Genomic DNA, 17,923 nt, shown 5'->3' with positions numbered 1-17,923 from the left:
GAAAATGAAGAACTTGGGGGTGGACGTTATGAATCTGATCCTATGGGGAAGTGTCATTTTGCTCAAAAAGTGTTATAAAAGCAATTCAAATTTCCCTCCAAAAGTTCTCCAATTTACCATGCATGAATAATATAGTTCCAAAGCCTTTTTTTTTTCTTTTTTTTTCTTTTTTGAGGAATAAGAAAAGCAATTATATTAAAACAAAACAAACAACATATAAGATTAAAATAAAAACAAGAAAATCTTAAAGGGCCAAATAAACAACCAAACAATTAACTACAAACAACAAAAATAAATTCGTCAAAAAATCAAGTATGATCTAGGAAAAATCACCAATCTTTTCATAGATGTGAGTTCCAAAGCATTTTATGTATATTTAATTTTAGAATTCTCCAGAATAATTATCTGTATAATAAAGCAAGTCTGTTTTGAAAAATGTGCCAAATGTCTAAGATATATTTTGTATCAATGGCTGAGATTAATTCCCAAATTCATCATAAGGTCAAGATTTCTTTAATTCTCACTCACCCACCTTCTTTTCTCCTTTTTTTGTTCACTCATGCATTCTCTCTCTCTCTCTCTCTCTCTCTCTCTCTCTCTCGCCCACCTTCTTTCTCTCTTCCTCTCTCCTGTCCACCTTCCTCTTATTTTTTTATTTTCTCCCATTTTTTATTTTCATCCCTTAACTTTTTTATTTTGCTTTTTTGTTCACTTATTTTATTTACACTATGCATTTAGGCACGAACATACACTAATAAAACAATAAAACATATAATTTAAACACATGAATATAATATACAGAGCCTGGAGAGTCTATCTCTCAAAAATCTCAAATTGAATCGGGTACTAGTGTACACAAATCAAGGCGATCAATCGCCTAATTTTATTTTTTCCGACCATGGTTCTTGTTGAAGTAATATAACTTCTTAGGGTCATTTATTATAATTATTTATGATATTCGGGACCCATAATACAATACTTTGCCCAGTCATTAAAGAATATAATTATCTAGATAACTTCTTACAATACAATACCCATAAACTTTACCCATAACTTCTTACAATACAATACCCATAAACTTTTTTCCGACCCATAACTTCTTACAATACAATACCCATAAACTTTGCCCAGTCATTACATACAAGATGAAGAAATTTGACAATATCCAGATAACAAAGACACCAAACGTTTTTTCAAACAAAAATTCAACTTGCAATGTTCTTAAAGAGAATGTGTGCACCATGTTGAGGTTGCAAAGTTATGCACTGAAATGGGGCATGAGCATATGAAGGCGACACTGAGAATGAATATCGTCTTACAATCATAGCTAAAACAATTTTGGCTTCCACCATAGCCAAATTTTGGCCTACACAAATTCTGGCACCCAAACCAAATGGAACGAATGCACCGAGTTGCTTTTGAACCTTAGTGAATCTCATTGGATTGAACTCATTGGCATCTATTCCCCATATCTTAGTTTCATGATAAACAACAGTCAAGGCTAGGTAGAGTTGGGTGTCAACTGGAACATTAAGCCCGCCTAGCCTCACATTTTTTGTTGCTTTCCTCATCAACATCACTATTGGAGGGTAAAGTCGTAGTGTTTCATTGAGTATCATATTCATCTGCCATAAAGATATACGTAACCAAATCAAATCAAACTAAATCTTATGTCCTAATCAAGAGGTCAACTATATGAATAAATGCTAATAATTAAATAATATTAACGATGGCTTTTGTAATGTGTGACCAAATAGTGAACAACCGTTAAAGATGTTAAGTTGGGTAGAAAAACTTATGTATGTGTCTTTCTATTTTTTAATCCTTTCTTTATAATGATTGTTTCTCTTACGCTGTTGTTAGAAATTGGGCGCCCATGTGGCATGACCCTTTGACCTTTTGAACCTTATCCAAATAAGTTTGAATTTGAATTCAAAACCTATTTGGATAACCACTCAGGATATATATATATCTATCATATCAACTGATATGGATAGATGATATAGATATCTTATATATCTGATATAACTGATATGGATAGATGAGATAGATATCTTATATATCTGATATGATATGGGATATAGTTAATCAGAAAAACAACGTATGTTGTATGTTTTGCCCATATACTGACTCTCTCCCAAAATACAACGATCAAGCCATTTTGCACTGTGACTTGTGTGGGTGATATTCATTTTGTAATATCACTCCATTGCTGGGTTGATTGATCAAATTAAGGAAGCACGTGATTTACCCACGAGATCCTTCAATTCAGACTCTGCTGAAAAGGTATGGCCATAATTTTTCATCCGCTGCGTTATACTATGATTTACATTGGCATCAGAGCATGAATGGGTATTTTTGTGTTTTCTTTAATCATGTGTATATTTATATATATATATATATATATATGTACACATTGTATACATGAATGTTTATAAAGGAGGAAGATGTCTACTCTCATTAGATTAAGAGCATAAAATACCTATTTTTATGTTCATTAATGTCATTTTAAACTCCATAAATGATTTTATTTTGAAAAATGGAGTCTGAAAGTACCGAAATTAGACCAAAAAACACCCTGGAAGACGGCGCGTCGTCCGCACGCGCCACCTGACGCCGTGAGCAGCTTACACGCGCTTCAACGCACTGCCACGAGCCAGACGCGCTTCCAACGCCCTTCCACGCACCATCACGCGCGCATCAAAGGCGCTTTCTATGCACGCGCCGTCCGCGCCATGCACGCGCGCCGTGCGCTGAGCCGTACGCTGAGCCGCGTTCTAAGCCGCTCACGGAGCCACGTTCTGAGCCGTGCACTGAGCCGCGCCGTTTTCCTCGGCTGGCTTGGCTGGCTTGGCTGCTGTTGCATATGGCACTGTTTGTTTAGTTTTTAATTCTGATCGCGTTAAATGGTCATAATTAATTCGTTACAGATTTGTTTTATGCATGGTTGGTACTGTTAGACTCAGAATTAAATTTTCTATATTCTGTAAAATTTTGAAAATTTTATGAAAATAAAAAGTATTTTTTCTGTGATAATAATTCATTATTTATGCTTTAAAATGCTTCTGGTAATGCATAAATAATTTTCTGGGGTTGAATTTTTTATTGTAGACTTCTGAAATGTTTTACGATTTACTGGTATAATTTTTTCAGTTTATCAGATTTTGGAATTTTTTTTATTTCTAATTTTATGTGTGTTTATTAGTTATTTAGAATTCCAGAAAATTTCAGAAAAATTCCAGAAAATTTCAGAATGATGTACATTTTATTATGGCATAATCTGAATATTGAATACAGCATATTTTTTTAGGGTTTGTAATATGTTGCAATTAAAGAAGCATGATTAGCTATTTATTTATTTATTTGAATTCCATTATTAAATGAATATAGCATGAGTTGTTTGTAAATTTACATTAAGATGCTATTGTATGGAATTTATCATACTTTGTATATGCCATAAGTAGTGAGAGATTGATTGATTATTTTTTACGCATGGAATTAAATTAAATTTTGATAATTATCACTAGATGCGCAAGAGATGATTACGAGCATAGCAAATTTTCGATCTTGAGACATGTGTAAAATTATCATTATTTAATTTCGATTCTTTTTCTGCAAAATAATTTTTTTTGTGTTGCTATCATTAATATCCCCTGCGCATTTGTTTACTCTGTATGTAGAAACGGCTGCTAAGACAGTGGTGGCAAACTTAACCAAGGGAGAGAAATTGGATGGTGACAAATATGACATACGGCGCTGTAAGATCCAATACCTCCTCAATGAGCAAGAAGTGTTGAACACACTTGAACAAGTGATGGTTGAGCCAGAGCAGGGCAATACAGCTCAACATCGTCGTGATCTTGAAGCCTTTCAGACTTGGCGTAACAAAGATTGGTGTGCGTGCTTTACTATGTTGAGCAGCATGCACAACGACTTGATTAGTGAGTTTGAGCATTGCCCGACTGCATTTGAGATGTGGGAAGCTCTCAAGCAAAAGCTTGCTATTACCTCTTTGGCAAAGCTACGTGGGCTGACTATGAAGTTTGACTCATATCAGAAAAGGGCGCATCACTCGATGAAGTAGTATTTGAGGGTCATGTCAGCCATGATACGTGAGCTTGCGGCTGTTGGGCACAATTTGACTCAAGAGCAGCAAGTACAAGATGTGATTCGCTCTCTGCCAAATTCTTGGGAGCAGATGAAGCGGAACATGATGCATAATGAGAGTGTGAAAACATTCGAAGACATATCGCGTCATTTGGAGCTAGAGGCTGAGCACCTTGAGGCGGCTAAGTCTGATGGTTCTGCTATGGTGGTTGAGTCAAGCTCACGTAGGACTTCTCAGTTCAAACATAGAAAAGCAAAAGGTGCCCCTAAGAAGCAAGCAGCAGCTGCGCCTAAGCCCATTGGCACTAGAAATTTCAAGCGTAGGGGCAAGAGAGGTGGTAAGAAGGTAAAGGCTAAATTGACATGCTTTAACTGTAACAAAGAAGGACACTTTGCTCGGGATTGCCCTGAGCAGAAGAAGGTACTCCCTTACTTAATTTTTCGCATTCAATGCTTTGTGTCTAGTCAAGCATTAATTGCTCATTCTCTTCATTTTTGGGTTGTAGACTCCGGAGCAACAGACCACATCGCGAGGGACATAGTAGGATTCGTTGAGTATCGTCGAGTACCTGCTGGGAGCAGAAAAGTTTACATAGGGAACGAGTCCAGTGTGGAGGTGCTTGGCATTGGCACATAAAAGCTGGAAATGCGACAAGGGTGCACCTTAGATCTTCATGATGTTCTTTATGCTCCGGATATTCGGCGAAACTTAGTTTCAGTTATTAGCATGATGAGCCTTGTTTTAGCTTTTGTTTTGAGAATAATGGTGTTAGCATTTATTTGGGAACAATTTTTTATGGTTTTGGTTATCTTTCAGATGGTTTTTTAGTTTCGGATGTGGATGATTCTAGTCTTAATAAAAATGCCAATGGCTCTGTTTCTAATATTGCATCTTTTTGTGATAATGATTCTATGAGATGGCATGCTAGATTAGGCCACATAGGGTAAGACAGGATGACTAGATTGGCTAGAGAAGGTCTTTTAGGCCCACTCACTAAAGTCACTTTGCCTACTTGTGAGCACTGTCTTGCTGGAAAGGCAACAAGGAAACCATTTGGGAAAGCCATAAGGGCATCTATCCCATTGCAACTTATTCATTCTGATATATGTGGACCAATGAATGTGTGGGCAAGGCATGGAGCCCCTTATTTCATCACATTTATAGATGATTGCACGCGTTTTGGTCATGTCTATTTGATTTCTCACAAGTCAGAAGCATTGGATTGCTTTAGACGGTATGTTAATGAGGTTAAGAATCAATTAGACAAGAACATTAAGGCTCTAAGGACTGACCGATGACGTGAGTATCTATTTGAGCAATTTAAAGTGCTCTGTAAGGGAAAATGAGTTATCAGGCAATTGACAATTCCTAGGACTCCGCAACAAAATGATGTAGCGGAGAGATGGAATCGCACATTGCTTGACATGGTTAGATCAATGATGGCACAAGCTAATCTTCCCATTTCTATTGGGAAGATGCTTTGTTGACTGCTGACTACGTCCTTAATCGTGTGCCCTCCAGATCAGTTCCTTCCACCCCATATGGGATGTGGACTGGCAAAAAGCCTGATTCGGGCAATTTGCGGCCTTGGGGTTTGGCAGCTTACATACACAACGCTTCTCATAAGTTTGGGAAGTTGGGCCCTAGAGGAAAGAAGTGTATCTTCATTCGCTATAGTGAGCATTCTAAGGGCTATGTGTTTGTTAGGGAGCATCCGGATGGAAGTGTGAGTGAAATTGAGTCACGAGATGTGGATTTCCTAGAGGAGGATTTCCCTAGCAGAGGTGAGGTAACTAGAGAAGTAGAACTCTATGAGATGGAGGATCTATTTGAAGGCGCACCTAGTAGCCTAGTAGAGAATGAGGAGATAATCCCTCAAGCTCCTAGGGACAGTGAGAGCGATCTACCTGCCCATGGATTAGATCCAATGGATGAGGATTCTCAGGATTCTCAACTACGTAGAAGCAAACGTGGAGCTATACCCTATCGTCGTTTTGAGATTGAAGGGGAGGTATTCATGATTGCTCCGAGTAATGAGATGGAACCTAAGAATCTCAAAGAAGCTCTCTCATCTCCTGCTAGTAAAGAATGGAGTACTGCAATGGATGAAGAAATAGAGTCTATGAAGAAAAATCATGTCTGGGACTTGGTTGATTTGCCGCCAGGGCGCAAGACTATTGGGAACAAATGGGTTCTCAAAATCAAGCGCAAAGCGGATGGTTCCATAGAAAGGTATAAGGCTCGCCTAGTGGCGAAAGGTTACACCCAACGAAAGGGTGTGGACTATGAGGAAACTTTTTCACTAGTTGTAAGGTTTGCCTCTATTCGCCTAATCCTGGCCATAGTAGCTCAGTTGGACTTAGAGTTATATCAGATGGATGTTAAGACTGCATTTCTCAATGGAGAATTGGATGAAGAGATCTATATGGATCAACCAGAAGGCTTTGTGGCAGTAGGTCAGGAGCGTAAAGTTTGCAAGTTTCAACGATCTATTTTTGGCTTAAAGCAATCATCCAGACAGTGGAATCTGAGATTTCATCAAGCCATTGTTTCTAATGGGTTTACGATGATTGCTGAAGATCACTGTGTGTACGTTAAGCGGTCCAAGGACATTTTTCTGATATTGTCATTATATGTAGATGACATATTATTGGCTGAAAATGACAAGGAGATGATTGTCGCCACTAAAAGGTGGTTGTTCTCTACATTTGAGATGAAGGACATGGGTGAGGTGAGCTATGTGCTCGGTGTTAAGGTCCTTAGGGATCGCTCTAGGAGACTTCTTGGTTTGTCTCAAGAGACTTACATTAAGACTATCCTAGAGCGATTCCAGATGCAGAGCTGCAAACCCATTGACACTCCTGTCGCGAAAGGCGAGAGCCTAAGCCTTGATATGGGTCCTAAGACTCAAGAAGAGAAGGAAAAGATGGCTCGTGTTCCCTATGCAAATGCTGTTGGAAGCTTGATGTATGCTATGATGTGTACACGCCCTGACATTTGTTATGCAGTCGGATTGGTGAGTCGTTACCAATCCAACCTAGGACCAGCTCATTAGAAAGCAGTTAAGAGGATATTATGATATCTTAAAGGGACTGCAGATTACACACTTTGCTACCAAAATTCAGATCTACATCTAGTTGGCTATTGTGACGCTGACTGGGGAGGAGACTTAGATGAGCATAAGTCTACTTCAGGATATGCTTTCATGCTTAGCGATGGTGCTATTTCTTGGAGCAGTAAAAAGCAATCCTGTATCGCCTTATCGACTATGGAGGCTGAGTTTGTGGCTTGTTCATCTGCCGTTCAGGAAGCCGTTTGGTTGGGAGATTCCTTCAGCATTTGGATGTTGTCACACACAATTCAGACCCTGTGACTATCCATTGTGACAGCATGGCTGCACTCGCTTACGCTAAGGATCGTAAATCCCACGGCAGAACCAAACACATTGATGTGAGGTTCAACTTTATCAGAGACATTGTGGCATAGAAAGAAGTGATCCTGGAGCACATCCCTATGAGTCGCATGGTTGCGAACCCTTTGACTAAGCCCATTGCTAGAGATGTTTATCTTACTCATGTTAGGGCTTTAGGACTATGTAGGTGGTGATATTTTTATGTGTATTCAGCTGAACTCATATTTTTTGGGGATACTTATGCCATTAGTATTCATATTTGTTTCTATTACACATTTATGTTTACTACTTTTTGCAATGGTTTGTGAATTAGCATACACAAAATAATTAAATTGATGTTAGCAGAAAAGATTGGCTCACTCACACGAGCAATCGCCCTTAGCACTAGGTAGCGAGTAAGGATGAGACTAGTGGCTTATTGTATTTGGAGCAAATAGCGACACTAAAATTATCCACTAGCTATGTCGCCTTGGTTGGAGCCAAGATGAGGTCTTGTTAGAGACCGACCATGGATATGAGAATACCCACTTTTCCATGATGTGCCTGTTATGGATAGCCAGATGCGAGATCTCATTTGATGGCTGAGAGGTGAGCAAATAGAGAATTCGAGTTAGACGCCAGGAAGCGACTTGTGCGCTTAAGAGCGACTAGACTAAGATTTGTATGGTGTGTGAGTTTAACATCACTCTTTGGAAGAATAACCCCACTATAACATGCATTCATACTACATGTGCTTATCGACCCGTTAGCGAGGTGAAAGAATGGATCCCTGCTTCTTCACCGTGTGAGTCCTAAAAGTCATTTTTCCCTAAATGACTTCGCTTTGTGCCTTTTGTGACCTTTGACTATGTCATAAGATGAGGAGTTGATGTTCAGCTACTTTGGTATGTTGCCTGTGGTCATGTATGATTCGGCTTTAAGGGACATTACTAGAAAAGCAGTCAATTTCAGATTGAATGATATGAGGGTGAAAGGAAGATCATCTAGTTCTACATCTCTGCTCTATATTCACTGTCGACAACTCACATTACTCTTTATAGGATGCTGATTGGGTGTGAATATAATGTGAGACTTAGGAGAGTCAAACATGACCTTTGAGGGATTAGAGATGTTTTTGGACTGATGTAGCTAGATGGGTCTGGGTATATGAGACACTATTTCTGTTCATTTTGGGTTGATGTCTCTATGCTGACTCATATTGAGTTTCTAGTATAGAGCTCCCACATGCAGGTGTTCTCAGCGGTCGCACGGTGCATTGGCTAGTGTGAGATTGTTCATTTTTGGGGAGATTGAGATAGAGATGTGGCAGTGTCATGCCAACTCATGTGCTAGTGGGAGATGTTAGAAATTGGGCTCCCATGTGGCGTGACCCTTTGAACCTTTTGAACCTTATCCAAATAAGTTTGAATTTGAATTCAAAACCTATTTGGATAACCACTCAGGATATATATATCTATCATATCAACTGATATGGATAGATGATATAGATATCTTATATATCTGATATAACTGATATGGATAGATGAGATAGATATCTTATATATCTGATATGATATGGGATATGGTTAATCAGAAAAACAACGTATGTTGTATGTTTTTCCCATATACTGACTCTCTCCCAAAATACAACGATCAAGCCATTTTGCACTGTGACTTGTGTGGGTGATATTCATTTTGTAATATCACTCCATTGCTGGGTTGATTGATCAGATTCAGGAAGCACGTGATTTACTCACGAGATCCTTCAATTCAGACTCTGCTGAAAAGGTATGACCATAATTTTTCATCCACTACGTTATACTATGATTTACAGCTGTGTTTGGTTGGAGGATTTGGAAAGGGAAAAGGAAAAGGTGTATGAAACTAGGTGAAATGTAAGTACATCTTATTCATATTTCACCTCCCATTTCCATTTCCATTTCCCTTTCCAAATTCCTCCTTAAATCCCTCAACCAAACACAACATTAGACTATTCATGGGCAAGATTCTTATAGGACGTTGGTTCTACAACCTTACTTTAATTTTAATGGAGACAAATGATAATGTGACTATCATGCAATTGGATGCATTTATTTGAGTAGGAAGCAATTAAGTTCACTATTAACCTAACATGATTGGAATTTGTTAACAACATTCTCTTTGGTTGTGCTTTTTTTTTTCTATTTTTTATTTTATTTTCCAAAAACACATTTATTTGGTAAATTGCTTTCAAAATTTGTTGTAGGAATGCGTTTATGAAAACAACCCCATTTCAGCAAAAACACAAAAACTTGTTTCCAAATTTCTTGCACATAAAAGTGAAAATGATATGAAAATTATGGGTATTTTCAATACATTTCATTTTTTTTTTAATTTCCTAAGAACACAAAAAACAAAAATAATTGTGACACAAAAACTTGGCAAATTATTTTTGAAAAAAAAAATGAAATTACCCAAATTTAGGAAACAATTTTAATAGTTGATTTTTAGAAACTCTTTTGGCAAGAAAATGAAAGCAATGTGAAAATCTAAGTTTTTTCAAATTTTTCATTATTTTTGCTTTTGAAAACATGAAAAATAATTATAAATGGGTAAATTACACTAATATCACCTAAGATTTGGTGAATAAATTACAATTAACTCCACAATTTCGATATTATTTAACTGGTATAACATTTTTCCCCATTCTATTAACGAGTCATCAATTAAGTAATCATATTTTATGATATCATGCTACACATTTTACTATATGTCCAAATTACCCTCTTGAACCCATATCATACATTATCACATAACTCACATGCATACATAATCGTGTAGACATACATACATAACTCCTAACCCTATCCTCTTCGCTTACAACCCAACACTCCAAACCACAAAATAACTCTCTTACTTCAATAAAACCCTTTTCCCATGTTGTTGATGTTGAAACTCAGAGTATCGAAATAGGTATTGGGCACAAAATGTCAATCTTTCGTTGCTTCTATTTGTTGATTATGCAAGTACTAGTTTTAGGGTTTGATGGTGTTGGTTATGATAAAAGATGCTTTCACATGAAATGGTACAAATTGGGTCTTCTAATTTTCTACCCAAGGTTTAGCTTGATTTGTGCTGATCTTTTCAATTATTCACTACAAATTCAAGGTCACTGAAAAATACCCATTGTTATTGATAATGTGTTAAGTGTAAAGATCAATGGCATTGATAGCCATCATGATGATGTAGATGCCGAGGTGTTTGGTTGGCAATGGTTTTGTGTGGTGGTGGGGGTTATACAATGGTGAAAATGGGGAATAAAAGGTAGGGGTAATGACATACGATGGTGGAAGGGTGTATGGGACATATGGTGGAAAGAATATGTAGGTTGTGTGGGATTTATTCCACATCTCACCAATGCGAACTGAAGCACACCCACACACATGCCAAAGAGAAAAAATAATCACACAGATTTACGTCGTTTAGCCCAAATTGCCTACATCCATGGAAGAGAGAGCTTCCATTATCAATAAAATAGAAAATACACATGAGATAACCAAAACACTCAAAATCCATACCACTACCCAAATCCTATGCTCAAGGGTAGTTAAGCCCTTGCTAACCCTGGTGCCCATGGTTTTCTTTCTCTCACCCCTTACATCTCTAATTTTCCCTCGTTACTCTCTCAATCTCTCTTAGAGAAACCCTATAGTCCACATGACTATTTATAGTAGTCTACCCATGAGAATCCTAATTTCATACAATTAGTTAATCAAATCCTACACATATTAGGTTTCCTAGTTGATTCCAGATTCTACTATCCTAACCCAAATACATGTATAAATCAACCTAATAACTATATGGGACTCATAGACACTCAATTTTGATTGATCCTAAGACTTCGGGCGCTTGTAAGCAATCCAATGATGAAACAATAATTATTTCATCTTTAGAATGTTTGAAATTGTTTGGAGTCACTATGCAAACCGATTTTAGCCAAAAAAAATTAACTTTTTTATGAAAATGACCATTTTACCCCTGAACTCATTTTTAACCGAAAACCAACCTTTTAACCCCAAGATAAAGAGGCAAGCCCAATTGTGCCTTGATTAATGACATTTTCCAAAATTTGTAGCTGGATTTATCAAAAACAATGATCGAGAGGTAATTCCGACCTACTTAGGCCATAAACAAGTCAATGGCATCGAACCCTGCACTTGTGCATGCATGGATGACACACATACCGAGACAGGCTATGTGCACGCACATCTATTTGTGGCAGAGCCAATTTTAAAAACTCAATTTTGGTGCAACTAAGGAGGGAAGTGACAAGGAAATGCGATGGGAAGCCCAAGGGTGCTCTCCACGGTTTCTTATTGTGTAACAACCCCAACCTGTGATTAACTATTAAATTATGATTAAGAATGCCTAATAAGTAATTAAGGTGAAATTTTGTATTAATTGCATGTGTGTTGCATTATTTGTGTTTATATCTGTCTATCGTAGAAATATTTGTTCATGTTCCTATTTTGTTCTGCGAATTGAAGGCCTTATCTGCATATGATCATGAAATTGACTTGGTTTATGTGTTATTTGGGATTTTTAGAAGTTTATGATAGGTACAATTTAAATTCGATTCGGAGCGAAATAATTAGAATAAATTAATGGCCATTGCTTAGACTAATTAAAGCTTAATTAGCCAACTCTAAACCAAGCTTATATAAGGCATCTAGATTCCAAAAAAAAAAGAGGAAGACCAAGGAATTGGCTTGAACTTAAGCTAGAGACTTGAATTTTGGAAGGAACAACTATGAATTCTTGCAAATTAAGACTTATAGGTAAGACTTCAACCCTCTAGTTATGTAATTGAGATGCTAAGTATGTGAAATCAAGTGAAAGAGGTGAATTAACATGGGAATTGAGCTTAAAAAATGAAATTGGGAACCAATTCATGCATGCATGTGCATCTCGTGGCATATTGAACATGTTTTCTAACAAATTCTGACATGCAAGTTCTTACCTTGGCTATGTTTTAAGAATTCACCATGTTTTAGTGCTAAACATCTCAATTGATCATGTTTTGGAAGAAAAGAATGCATATCACTTTATGCATGCTATATATATATATGTATATATATCTTATTCAAGGTAGCTTTGGGATAGTTCCTTTGCTTTTGGGCCTTGATTTTGTGAAATGATCCTTAATTCTTGATGTTTTACAAGTTTAGACATGTTTTCTCAAGTTTTCGGCACAAATGAGCAAGTTTGAAGCTTTAAACTCATGTTTTACACCTTGAACAACAATCTGGAAATTCTAGAATTCTGCATCTCTGCTCGAGCAACAGATTTTGCACTAAAGGGACCACTCTTAGTTTTTCATTTTCGCTCGAGCAACCAAAACTTGGCTCGAGCGTAAAATCCATGCTCCCAGAAGTTTCGCAAAGTTTGCAAACCGCTCGAGCGACAATAGTTGGGCTCGAGTGAGAACCCTGTTTTTACTTAGTCTTCCGCTCAACGGAAAATTCATACAACCAGTACTTTTGTAGAGTTCATAGACTACTCGAGCGACCACCCTTATTTTTGAGCCTCCGCTCGAGCGAAAGAAGTTGCGCTCGAACGCAACCCCTGTTTTCAACAAATCTGACTAAGTGTTTTCAAGTGCATTTTGGCATCCTCATTGCATCCTAGGCATTCTTAAGCCTTAGTTAAGACACAATAATGAGGACAAGACGTAGAAACACACTAAGAACGAAATGAAATGAGTTAAGTACGATCCAAACATGTGTTTCAATATGTGTATCTGTTATGTTTATGTAGGTCACGCGCCGTGAGCTGTTGATCCATTGGTTTGCTATCAGAGCTATCTGTGAAACTATTCGTGAGTAATAACTTAGTAAAGCTATGTTCGATATGAAGTACTTTTTGTACATTATGATATGATATGAACTGTTTCCAAATGATGCAAAAGGTTATTTTGTGATTACATGAATGATGATCCAATTCTTTGAAATGTCTATGTGGTATCCTTAGTAAAGGCCCTTGCCCAGAGGACGTAATACTGTGGCTTATGGTTATGAGGCCCTCGCCCGGGGGAAACAATACCGTGGCCTACGTATGAGATATGTTACCCAATACTGGAGCTTCCATTGTGGAACTTGATATGCTTGACCAAAATGATATGTTAATGCTAATGGATGTACTACACATGATTTGAATATGAATATGAATATGACTCTGTTTCTTATACGAACATGCTCTTATTTCTAATTTGATAAGAGATTTTAAATCTATTCTGGACATCATTCATTAAAATCTTTACTCTATTATTATTCACTGGGGTCCAACTGACTGTAATATTTATGTATGTAAGTGACCAGGCGCGTGACCAGGCTTGGTGATTATTGCTTGGAGGTTAGGTTTGCTGGCCAACCATTATGCCTCTCAAGGAGGTTCCAAAAAGAGTTTAGTGGCCGCATTTTGCAAACCCAGTTATAAGATTTAGACTATGTTGTTTTGTAAACAGTTCTTTTGTCTTATTTTGCATGTAATGACAATGTGGAATGGATATATATATATATATGACGTCATATATGGGTTTATGTATAACAGTTTTAAACTCTTGGTCTCATATATGTCTGCACAGCTTTATGGACTATGTATGTTTTATATATCTGCTTCCACACCCCCCTTATTATTAAGTCAATCTGTTCAAAGGCCTTGGATAATCCTAGGATTACTGGCTAGTTACAATGCTAAACCTATAGGGGCGGGTTTGGGTCGTGACTGAGTGGTATCAGAACACGTGTTATATCGCACACACAAGTCCATATGAGCTATAGGATGTCCTAGAAAAGGATTAGGGCATTTTATCTGCATGTGTGAGTGTGTGTTAGTTTTTGTAAATGTGAAACTAAATCTGAACATGAACATATGGAATTGAAAAGAATGAACTGGAACTGAATACTTCAACCATTGTGAAAAGAATTATTTTGCCTATGTTTATAAGTGCTCTGTTTACCTATAGCAAATGGAAAATACAAGAAGTGATGGTACAGTTGAATCTTCTGAGCCTCACATAAGTCGAATAGAACAAATGTTTGAAGCCCTAACAGAAACATTGAGATAGCAACAAAGACAACAACCTATGCTCCCTCCAGCACCATCGGTGCCAGTTGAGCTGGAAAACACTGACATTATTTCACTGACCCATAAGTTCAACAAAATGAAGCCGCCAATCTTTTTGGGTGGTATTGAGCTGTTAAAAGCCGAAACATGGTTGCTAGAGATGGAAAAGATATTTGAAGTGTTCCCATGTTCGAAAACTCAGAAAGTTCTTTTGGCCACTTATACTCTGAAGAAAGAAGCTAGATACTGGTGAATGCTTATCCGAGATAATAGTGGGGCTATGATGTGGAGCCAGTTTAAAGTGATATTTTATGAGAAGTATTTTCCCTAATGCTTCAGAGACCGTAAAGTGACAAAATTCGAAGCACTCAAGCAAGACAAGATGTCCGTGGCCGAGAATAAGGCTAAGTTCACTGAGTTAGCCAGATTTGCTCCCCATATGGTCGACAAAAACTACAAAAAGGCTCAAAAATTTGAAGCGGTCTTAGATTTGGACATGTTTGATTGAGTAGGCATTTTGAATTTGCCTATGTATGTAGATGTACTTGACAGAGCGTTGATGGCAGAGGCCACTCTAGTAGCAATGAAACAAGCTAAAGCTCTAATAATTGAATAGAGAGGTAAGAGATCCAGAGTCAATTTCAAAAAGGACCAATCATTTTCAAAGAAACAAAACACGGTATCCTCCAATAGCTCTAGACAAAGTAGTGGATCTATTCCAATTTGTCCTGATTGTGGAAGAAAGCATAGAGAAGTGTGTTACCATGCATCTGGTGTCTATTATCGGTGTGGCAAAGTTGTCCATATAATAAAAGATTGTCCACTTGGGTCCGAGAATTCTAGTTGCCCTGGAGCAAGTTCAACTGGATTTGCTTCCGTAATGAGGTCAAACGCAAGAACTAATGCTAGAGGTAACACTAAGAATGAAACGTTAAGGCAAGAGAGAGTGTTGGCACTAGTGTCTGGAGATGAACAGAACACCGAGTCTGTCGTGTCAGGCATAATTTCCATCTGTGCCCAAAATGCATATGTCTTTATAGATTCTAGGTCTACACACTCATTTGTGTTGCATGCCTTTTCTCGAAAATTGACTAGACCTTTAGAACCCCATGAATTATTTATTGTTTGTATCTATGCCATCTAGGGTTCTATGGTGTGTGCTTATGTTGATCCAGCATGTGATATTGTGATTTGTGATGTGACATTGTATGTTGATTTATTGCCATTGAGTATTGATCATTTTGACTGCATACTGGGTATGGACTGGTTGACGAAGCACTGTGTGACTATTGATTCTGTGAATAAATCTGGTGTGTTTCGTCCACCTGGGTTACCTGAATTTGTGTTTGCTGGGAATAAGGTAGTCCCTGCCCCATATTTAATTTCTACCATGAAAGTTGTTAAACTGCTTATGAAGGGATGTAGGGGTTATATGTGTTGTGTTTTGACTAAGATTTTTGATAGACCTAATGTGGAAACTATTCCTATTGTTTGTGAATTTCCCGATGTGTTTCCGAATGAGTTGCCTGGGAACTTGATTAATAGAGAGATTAAATTCACCATTGATGTAACACCTGGAACAAAACCAATTTTCAAAACCCCATACAGAATGTCAACTTCTAAATTGAAAGAATTGAAAACTCAACTTTAGGAACTGTTAGACAAGAGGTTTATTCGCCCAAGCACTTCACCATGGGGTGCTCCAGTTTTGTTTGTCAAAAAGAAAGACGGATCTTTGAGACTGTGTATAGACTGTAGGGAGTTAAACAAAGTGACTGTCCAGAACAAATACCCACTGCCCCGAACAGATGATCTATTTGACTAACTCCAAGGAGCACAAGTGTTCTCCAAGATAGACCTTAGATCCAGGTATCACCAGCTAAAAGTTAAAGCAGAAGACATAGAAAAATGGCATTCAGAACTAGATATGGGCACTATGAGATTTTAGTAAGGCCATTTGGGGTAACTAATGCACCTGCAGCGTTTATGGACCTAATGAATAGGGTTTTCAAACAATTTCTTGATGCATTTATAGTTTTCTTTATTAATGACATTTTGATTTACTCCAAAAGCAAGGAAGAACATGAGAATCATCTAAAAACTGCCTTACAGATTCTACGAGAAAACAAATTGTATGCAAAATTCTTCAAATGTGAATTTTGGCTTGGCAGTGTAACATTTTTGGGACATGTAATCAACAAATCAGTTGACTAGCAGAAAATTGAGGCTATTGTGAACTGGCTGAGACCAACTAATGTGTCTGAAGTTAGAAGTTTTCTGGGACTTACTGGCTACTATCGCAGATTTGTAAGAGATTTCTCTAAATTTGCCATGCCTTTGACATAGTTGACTCAGAAAAATGTGCCATTTGATTAGACTGATCAGTGGGAGTCAACCTTCTAAGAATTGAAGACTAGATTCGTAATTGCACTTATTCTGACGTTGCCCAATGGTACTGATGGGTTTCAGATTTACAATGATGCTTCATACAAAAGCTTAGTGTGTGTGTGTTAATACAGAGTGGGAAGGTGATTGCATATGCTTCTCAACAACTTCGGCCACATGAGAATAATTACCCGACTCATGATCTTGAACTAGCAATTATAGTTTTTGCATTGAAAATTTGATGCCATTATTTGTATGAAGTGACTTGTGCAGTGTATACCGATCATAGGAGATTGAAGTACTTCTTTACTCAAAAAAAATTGAACATGAGACAGAGGTAATTGCTGGAATTAATAAAGGATTATGACTTGCAAATTTTGTATAATCTAGGGAAAGCCAATACCGTTGTAGACACTTTGAGCCAAAAATTTATTGGGAATTTGTCATGTTTGCTCACAAGACAGAAATAACTGTTATGTGATTTGGAGAAGAATACGATTAAGATTGTTTTGCGTGAACAAGGTGGAGTCTTAGCCACCATTTCTGCACAACCTACTATACTTGAAGAAATTAAAGAAAAGTAATTGCAAGATAAATAATCGAAGAAGATTGTGGATGATATTGACTCGAAACCGAGGCCAGGCTTTGTGATTGAAAATAATGTACTAAAGTTTCAGGGTAGACTTTGTGTACCGGATTGTTCTGATTTAAGAAAGCGTGTTATGACTGAAGCTCACAACTCTAAATTTATTATGCATCCAGGGAATACAAAGATGTATCATGATTTGAAACAAATTTTTTTATGGCATGAAATGAAGAAAAGTATTGCCGATTTTGTGGCTAGGTGCTTGCATTACCAGCAGGTAAAATCCGAACATCAACGACCCGCTGGATTACTTCAATTGCTTCCAATACCGAAATGGAAATAGGAGCAT

At 37.5% G+C, this 17,923-nt stretch overlaps 1 protein-coding gene across 1 annotated transcript in view; it reads right to left on the bottom strand.

The window, feature by feature from the left end:
- Positions 1-850: 850 nt before the first annotated feature.
- LOC114286638 (cytochrome P450 734A1) overlaps positions 851-17,923 on the bottom strand; it is a 58,519-nt gene continuing 41,446 nt past the window's right edge. Inside the window, exon 4 of the mRNA XM_028229816.2 lies at positions 851-1,625. Coding sequence (XP_028085617.2) covers positions 1,206-1,625 — 420 coding nt within the window. The 3' untranslated portion in view covers positions 851-1,205. The remainder of the gene's footprint in view (positions 1,626-17,923) is intronic.

This window comes from Camellia sinensis, chromosome 6 (assembly GCF_055761805.1).
Source record: "Camellia sinensis isolate YWXY chromosome 6, ASM5576180v1, whole genome shotgun sequence".
Taxonomy (NCBI): domain Eukaryota; kingdom Viridiplantae; phylum Streptophyta; class Magnoliopsida; order Ericales; family Theaceae; genus Camellia; species Camellia sinensis.
Note: the sequence above shows the minus strand (reverse complement) of the source record. Positions and strands in the feature narration are given on the sequence as shown.